Source organism: Argopecten irradians, chromosome 2, assembly GCF_041381155.1.
Source record: "Argopecten irradians isolate NY chromosome 2, Ai_NY, whole genome shotgun sequence".
Lineage (NCBI taxonomy): Eukaryota > Metazoa > Mollusca > Bivalvia > Pectinida > Pectinidae > Argopecten > Argopecten irradians.
Genome location: NC_091135.1, coordinates 12582806 through 12592150, shown reverse-complemented (window position 1 = coordinate 12592150; position 9345 = coordinate 12582806). Strand labels below are relative to the sequence as shown.

General features: G+C 36.0%; 1 protein-coding gene across 5 annotated transcripts in view; it reads right to left on the bottom strand.

The window, feature by feature from the left end:
* Positions 1–9345, bottom strand: part of LOC138314488 (voltage-gated inwardly rectifying potassium channel KCNH6-like) — a 164346-nt gene that overhangs the window by 86756 nt on the left and 68245 nt on the right. For all 5 annotated transcript variants that reach the window (XM_069254845.1, XM_069254846.1, XM_069254847.1 and 2 more), the window contains exon 2: positions 3982–4212. In XM_069254845.1, coding sequence (XP_069110946.1) covers positions 3982–4212 — 231 coding nt within the window. The remainder of the gene's footprint in view (positions 1–3981; positions 4213–9345) is intronic.

Genomic DNA, 9345 nt, shown 5'->3' with positions numbered 1-9345 from the left:
ACACCAGACACCTGTATATATACCTTTAAATACAAATACACCAGACACCTGTATATACCTTTAATTACAAATACACCAGACACCTGTATATATACCTTTAAATACATATACACCAGACACCTGTAGATATACCTTTAAATACATATACACCAGACACCCTTTAAATACAAATTCATCAGACACCTGTATATACCCATAATTACAAATATACCAGACAACTCTATATACCTTTAATTACAAATACACCAGACACCTGGCATACCTTAAATTACAGGAGAGTGTACATATGCAACCCAAGTTTTTGAGTTAGTTACGGATGGTTGCATGATGACACCAAAAGGTAACACACTAAAATGGCGTCATAATCTTCATTCTAGTAAAAGTGGAAATAAAGGGAAGGAACTGCCTGACAAATCTACAATACATCTGTTAGTTTACTCAAGTTTCCTCCATTCTGACCTGATGAAAGTTTAGTTCAAACAAACCAAATCCATTAACACAAAAAAGTTTCTGTGATGAGAAATTGAAGTATTTATCAGAATGACTGTGTAAGCTATAGTGTTGATATGTAACAGTTCTATGATCTCTGGTTTTACCAGCTACATCAACCAGTCATGGCATGTTACCTACATGTTGTCGACATGGCCACATTAATAGCCTCACCTGATCAAACGCGCTAATTATCGTTTTATAATTCTATACCTAAACGCCTTGATGAACTCACCTTTAGCTTTTAAAGTCTCCATTGTTACTTTGAACTTCCAGAATATGATAGCCTTTCAGACATGGTCTATATGGGTTACAGGGCACATTAGCCAATTTGTATTTTAATGTCTGAGAAATATCACGAAACATGCATGATGATTACAAAACACGCTTAATGACATTGATTATTATGTAAACATCAGGACTTTGATGTCTGTTGACGGCATGAAAATGATTGAATGCAAAGTCAATAATCGTTTGATATCATCGCATGAATCAAATCATACACGCTGAATATATAACGGTACTGCTTCAGAATGTCACAAAGGACCACACACCCCCCCACCCCCCATAAAACAAGAGGCCCAGAGGGCCTGTATTGCTCACCTGGTTTGTAATGTCAAGTCATGTCAGAGCCAAAATTTATACAAGTTCTGTTCCCCTTCCCCCAAGGATGTTTGTGGCCAAATTTGGTTACAATCCATGTAGAACTCTAGGACAACTAGCGATTTATAGGATTTACCTCTATTACCCCTATTGGGCCCCGCCCCTCCTGCCCCCGGGGGGGTCAGAGCCAAAATTTATACAAGTTCTAGGATTTACCTCTATTCCCCTATTGGGCCCCGCCCCTCCTGCCCGGGGGGTCAGAGCCAAAGTTATACAAGTTCTGTTCCCCTTCCCCCAAGATGTTTGTGGCCAAATTTGTTACAATCCATGCAGAACTCTAGGACAAGTAGCGATTTATAGGATTTACCTCTTTTCCCCATTGGCCCCCCCTGCCCCGGGTCAGAGCCAAAATTTATACAAGTTCTGTTCCCCTTCCCCCAAGGATGTTTGTGGCCAAATTTGTTCAATCCATGCAGAACTTAGGATTTATAGATTACCTCTATTCCCCTATTGGCCCCCCCCTCCTGCCCCCAGGGGTCAGAGCCAAAATTATACAAGTTCTGTTCCCCTTCCCCAAGATGCTTGGTGGCCAAATTTGGTTACAATCCATGCAGAACTCTAGGACAAGTAGCGATTTATAGGATTTACCTCTATTACCCCTATTGGACCCCGCCCCTCCTGCCCTGGGGGGTCAGAGCCAAAATTTATACAAGTTCTGTTCCCCTTCCCCCAAGGATGTTTGTGGCCAAATTTGGTTACAATCCATGCAGAACTCTAGGACAAGTAGCGATTTATAGGATTTACCTCTATTTCCCCTATTGGGCCCCACCCCTCCTGCCCCCGGGGGGTCAGAGCCAAAATTTATACAAGTTCTGTTCCCCTTCCCCCAAGGATGTTTGTGGCCAAATTTGGTTACAATCCATGCAGAACTAGGACAAGTAGCGAATTATAAGATTGACCTCTATTACCCCTATTGGGCCCCACCCCTCCTGCCCTTGGGGGGTCAGAGCCAAAATTTATACAAGTTCTGTTTCCCTTCCCCAAAGGATGTTTGTGGCCAAATATGGTCACAATCCATGCAGAACTCTATGACTAGTAGCGATTTAAATTAAATGTTGACGGACGGACGGACAACGGACGCCGCGCCATGACATAAGCTCACCGGCCCTTCGGACCAGGTGAGCTAAAAAGTCTAAGAAATTGAATTTGCATTTCAAATTCCAATGCATACCACTGAAATTCAGAATTCCAATGGTATAGTTTTGGAGTTACATTCAATTTCTGTTTTCTTGAGTTTTTTGGAGTTCATTTTTTCTATAACCATGAAGTCACATGACCGCCATTTGGCACAGTACTCACTAATTAGATTGCCCGTGTACATAAGTCTTTGATCAATGTTCACAATGTGTATCCAACTCTCATAAAATTGATCCAGTACTTTAGAGGACGTCAATGAATGTCAAATAAATTTTGTTGAAGACCTACATGTAGATATACCATGCAAACCTACTGTGTTTTAATACTTTGATTCAGTTAGTGTTAATGGCCGGGTTATACCGATCAAAGTTAATGTGTACTTTTATAAATTGTTTGTGATAACTAGTACCAGTACATCAGCAATTCTTGATTAACTGACGAATGACAAATTAGATTTTTTTAAAGTCATTATGTAGGAAAATTATTTTTGAACTTGAACTCAAATATCTTGACAACAATGTCTGAAATATTTTGCTGGTCCCCATTTAAGATTTGATAAATATCCAATTACAGTAAAACTCCATGTCTTAGTTTTAGGATGACCATACCTGGACTCAGATGACCAGCCAGTTTGTCATCACGTTTGGCGCAAAATGCAAAGTCATGGATGGTACTATCAGGGGGCCGTTTCATTGACAGCTGGCGAACCATCAACAATACTTTCAAACACCTATATTCATATAATATTCACATTTTTTCTTGAATCTGACTTCGATAGTATAGAATTTCCACCTAGACTCACCATCTTTGTAATGGTACAGTATTTCCACCTAGACTCACCATCTTTTCGATAGTATAGAATTTCCACCTAAACTCACCATCTTTTCGATAGTATAGAATTTCCACCTAGACTCACCATCTTCGTAATAGTACAGTATTTCCACCTAGACTCACCATCTTTTCGATAGTACAGAATTTCCACCTAGACTCACCATCTTCGTGATAGTACAGTTTTTCGATAGTATAGAATTTCCACCTAGACTCACCATCTTTTCGATAGTATAGTATTTCCACCTAGACTCACCATCTTTGTGATAGTACAGTATTTCCACCTAGACTCACCATCTTTGTGATAGTACAGTATTTCCACCTAGACTCACCATCTTTTCGATAGTATAGAATTTCCACCTAGACTCACCATCTTTTCGATAGTACAGTATTTCCACCTAGACTCACCATCTTTGTGATAGTATAGAATTTCCACCTAGACTCACCATCTTTGTGATAGTACAGTATTTCCACCTAGACTCACCATCTTTGTGATAGTACAGTATTTCCACCTAGACTCACCATCTTTGTGATAGTACAGTATTTCCACCTAGACTCACCATCTTTGTAATAGTACAGTATTTCCACCTAGACTCACCATCTTTTCGATAGTATAGTATTTCCACCTAGACTCACCATCTTTGTGATAGTACAGTATTTCCACCTAGACTCACCATCTTTTCGATAGTATAGAATTTCCACCTAGACTCACCATCTTTTCGATAGTATAGAATTTCCACCTAGACTCACCATCTTTTCGATAGTATAGAATTTCCACCTAGACTCACCATCTTTTCGATAGTATAGTATTTCCACCTAGACTCACCATCTTTTCGATAGTAGAGTATTTCCACCTAGACTCACCGTCTTTTCGATAGTATAGAATTTCCACCTGCTTCTCTTCCGACCCTTGCAGCGCATCCTTGATCTGTAAGATCCCGAATGAACTAGTGAGAGGCCCATGAAGGAAATCGCAGATGCACGACTTTTGGATGACCTCCGCTCTAGAAGATCCTGTGAGTTCACAAAATCCATCGTTACAGAAGAGAATTGGACACGTCTCAACCTGGGCATTGGCGATCACAAATTTACGATCTGTAACATAGAAATATAAAACAAATATTATTTTTAAGGGATAAATTAACGAAGAAATCAGAAAACCTGCCTTAAAGACTACCTATATATACAAACAGATACACCTGCTTCATCAGATCATATTTGGAATTCCAAATAGTCAGTCAATTTCAACAAAATGTAACCTGCACATAAAGACCACTTGGTTATAAATACCATTTCATGCCCCTGTGATGGTCTTTATAGATAGGTTTAACTGAACAAATATGAAAGCTTTAGATACCATTTCATGCCCCTGTGGTGGTCTTTATAGATAGGTTTAACTGAACAAATATGAAAGCTATAGATACCATTTCATGCCCCTGTGGTGGTCTTTATAGATAGGTTTAACTGAACAAATATGAAAGCTATAGATACCATTTCATGCCCCTGTGGTGGTCTTTATAGATAGGTTTAACTGAACAAATATGAAAGCTATAGATACCATTTCATGACCCTGTGGTGGTCTTTATAGATAGGTTTAACTGAACAAATATGAAAGCTATAGATACCATTTCATGCCCCTGTGGTGGTCTTTATAGATAGGTTTAACTGTACAAATATGCATTTTGTCACAACTCTGAGTCTCCTTACAATATTTTAACTTCCAGAAATGTAATATGTGTGGAATGATATTGAAGCTATTGGTCTTTTGAATTGAATTGAGAGAAAACATGTAATTAGCATGAGCTTCTACAGGACAGTAAAAGTAAATTGATAATGATAAAACAATGAAGACTTGACATCTTTGTGGATACCACTACCATTCAACTTGTTGAACTAAAAATCTCCTGGCCTACAAATCACTATAAAGACCTATAACTGTCAAAACTCGACCCTATGTGGCCTTGTCGTGTCAGCCAAACCCATCATAAAACACGGAGAACTTGTATATTTGTGAGTCAGGAGATACCATTGGCTGTGCTTAGGTTGTTATCACGCTATATTAAATGGTGACATCTGGTTTTGTTGGTAAGGTATTCTCTTCGATGGGACCCATGTTTCGGGATCATTGTATAGTAATTTATGATGATAACATCAATATGCCTTTTTTTATAGCAGACAGAGTTACAGGATGATGGAACCACTCCACATGATCAGGGATTTCCACGATCCTAAAGTGGTTGTGGCTAATGCTATCCTAGTGCCTACGTGGATTGGTGTACTGGCTACAGGAGACGGGCTCTTGGGCCCTATCCATGCTTCTAGCTGTCAGTATGATAAGCACAATATGACGTTTTGATACGTATCAAATCATCATCAATAAGAATCCTGTAACATGGTACCTCTCCAACATCATAGCCAGGACTTTCACAGTCTGTATTAAAAGCTCCGACCAAATATCAAATGATGTCAAATCAAGGTGTACACAGAGTACTGGGACAACATTCTGTATGCAGGATCGTAAATAAGTGGCCAACTCTAAAATATGTATTCTAATATCTAAGTAGTAAAAATGATAACAATTGATATTTTATAATTTATAATTATAATTATAATATTTATAATTGATAATTTATAGGTGTTATTGCTATAATGCTTTATATATTTCTATAACGTTTTTTTCAGAAATCCCTCCCTAAAAGATGATTTAGACAGATATTATTTTTATTATTTTAAACAATATTATGATTATGAAGATGTTACCATTGAGGCATTTATTGCAAAGAAATGTGGTGAATTTGTCATGAAAAAAATACAGCTTGCATCGCCACATTTTGCAAGGCATCACAATATTGGAATCGTAAAGTTGTCTGGAAATAAATCTAAATTCCATCAAGGAATGGACAATCTGTCCAAGACAGCTATCAAATGTAAAATGTTATTTGTCCTCAGAATTGTAAAATTGTAAAGAAAATCAATGCCATTAAGCTGTGTCTCCTACTTCAAATGAAAACTTGGAACTATTAAGTTACAACTGTTTGTCTGTGTTCTCTTTGATGTAGTCAAAATCAGTTTTTCTTGGTAATTAAATATTCCTCATTAGAGCTAGACCTTACAAATATCATGGACCATTATGTTATATTGAAGATGATCATTGTCTAACAGTTTTAAAAAACAAACATTTCATGCGTCATACTATCAATCAATTTGTTTGAGGAATATAACCAAAAGAAAAAAATTCATTTTAAATTATATTAATCAAATTGATAATCAAACAACACTTTGAAACTGAATTATCATTCCTGAGAATTTGTATAATGTTTCTTTTTTTTATATATATTTTTATTATGTTTTTAGAATTAACGCCGATGACTCAGTTGAAGATGAAATGTTGATATTGAACAGTTGGATTTCTCCAATTCCCTTTTCTGTAAAACCAGAGATAACAGAATGATTGTTATGTTGGCGCCAACAACTGAACATTATTTATCATGCAAATAGAGGAGTGACCTTTTTTCTGTTTTTTTTTTTTTAATTTCCAATCTCGTTTTAAAACAATGAGAAAGTTCAGGGTCCTTTGCACTTTCTAACATATTGCAGTTCAAACTTTATAGATAGCCGACATACCAAAGACTTAAACTAGAACAGGAAAGTCAATGGCATACATTTGATGTCTTCAAAACTATAACCATTGTATTTTGTATCCTTTAAAATCCTTATTTTGAACTGTTCATGTAAATCAGACAATTAATATCTCAATTTTGATCAGTCAAAGCATTTGTTTTGTTTCCATGGTAACTGTAATGTCATGAATAAGGTGTTATTGGCATTCATATGTTGCATCATAAATTGACAAAGTTTGAAGAAAAAAATTATTCAAAGATTGATTCATGAGTTATTGGCATGATTTTCAATAACAAACCCTGTGTATAATAATCTGGTTACCATGGTAACCAATATTTGCACAAAATAAAGCCTGCCTGTACATCTACACATGGTTCCCAACATTTATACTGTAAAGTTTTATTGAAATTGGTCGAGTAGTTTAGGAGAACTTGTCCAGACAAGACTGGTGGATGACAGACAGATTTTAAGAGTGTTCCAATCTCCCGTTGGAATATTTCAAGATCTGAGTGAAATTTTCATAAATGGGTGATATTATAACACATTCACCCCTTTATTAACAAACATTTGAACTTAAATAATTTTAAGACCCAATATTTGATAAAGAAATCACAGGGTTCACAAAGGAGTTAAAATCATATCAATGTGAACTTATAAATTCATCATAACATTTTGTCCATGAATCATTCTCCAAAGTTGGTTGGTATTTCAATCCTTGTAAAACTACACCACAGAAACCTATTTATTGACCAAGAAACATAGTCAATCACAGCTGATTACTGTAATCAAACTCACAGCTAGTGCACTCAAACATTTCAGGGACTATGATTAGTACCGTGACTGCACTCAAACATCTTGTGGACTATGATTATGTACCAAGTAACCTGTAACTATCAAACACAAATTAACCTAAATGTTTCTGTATTAATGTATTTCTGGATATTCACTTCAGAAGGTCTCATCTATATATCAAATTATTTCTAATATTACAATATCATATGGCTTTCAAGTTCGCTGTTTGATGTATTTAACCAAATAGATTTAATAAACAGGGATATATCTGGACCTGACATTGGACCAGGTTAAACATGATTAATGTAAGTCAGCAGGAAACAAGCTATATAATTAGAGACATATTTGTAACAATATGAAATATTACTCTTGTAATATTAACCATACCAGCTATGGTAATATGAACCATACCATGGTTGCTATGGTAATATGAACCAGACATTTTATTTTCATTACACATTAAACCAATTTGTATACTTTTTTTGACCTCACAAAATTATGTCCCACACATGAAATGATCTGAAACTTCCTCTTATCTTATTTACGCTTTCAAAGACCATAGTTCATAGCAATACATGCAACATTTCTTTTGTTTTTACATCTGTATATGTTTTCTTTCTTTTCTTCCTAGATTTTGAGGTGGCTGAGTGGTTAAGGTGTCAGACATTCTTCAACCTCAATATGTTAATCCACTGCCCATCCCCCTCCCTCCCCCCCTCAACCTATAACACTTTTTTCCCCTGCCATAACTTGATGTAACGTACGTTAATTAAACCCAAAATAAACAAATTCTATGACTGATAAAGTGTCATAGAATATTTTGACCATGTCAGCAGATTGTTATCCAACACCAAAGATTCATCGGTTGTCGGTGACATAAACATCTTAAATTCCTGAGCTGTATGATCTATTGATCGGAGCCAGAAATATATCAGGATTGTTCAGTGAGCTGAACTCCTAGCACAAAATCTTGTAAATCTAATAAGATCACGGCCCAGTAGGCACCACCTCTACTCACCCAGCCTTTAATTACTTCAAATCTCAGACAAAATGGTCTCATAAATTGAAACCAGAGACTAGATCAAGGATTTGATCTTTTCATTAGCAAGTTGATATGATCTTTTCCCTAAATATAGAAATTTTATCAACTTTGCATTAAAATAGTGAGAGAGAGCATCAGACATTTTTCCTGATGCTAATCCCATTGACATCATCTGAAATTTATAGTACTGACACATTGAAATGACAGCACACAGACAGGTGCTCTAAATATCAATTTATACTAATTAGTACTAATTGCTTTGAAAATGATATTAATATCCATGACTTTCACTGACACTTTTCATAGACTTTGATAATCTTATTCTAAGGTAAATTATTTTACATCGAACTGCGCTACCTGTGGTTTGTGGTGATTTGTTTGAGGTCTATGTGGACCTAGAAGTCAGACAAAGGTAACTTCATCAATGGCTTATACAGAGGATTCCGCTTATTTGAATAAGTCATTTTCCAGAAGAAAATATGCAAATAACCTGATATTCGAATAGGCGGAGATGACATTTTGCACCTTCGTTTGACCTCACACATATGTATGTGAACAGGCAAAATTTGGTAATAGTAAGCCATTATAAATCAACTTTATTTCATGGCTCTAAATTGCACAATTTCAATTTCAAAACAAGTTGGTGAATCTGAAAATTAGCAAATTTACTGTGATAGCAAATTTCGCTAAAGTAAATCGCATGCAAAAAAAATTTGGTTTACATAATATCAAAATAATATATATCTTTAAAGAATTGCAGTTTTACAGATAAT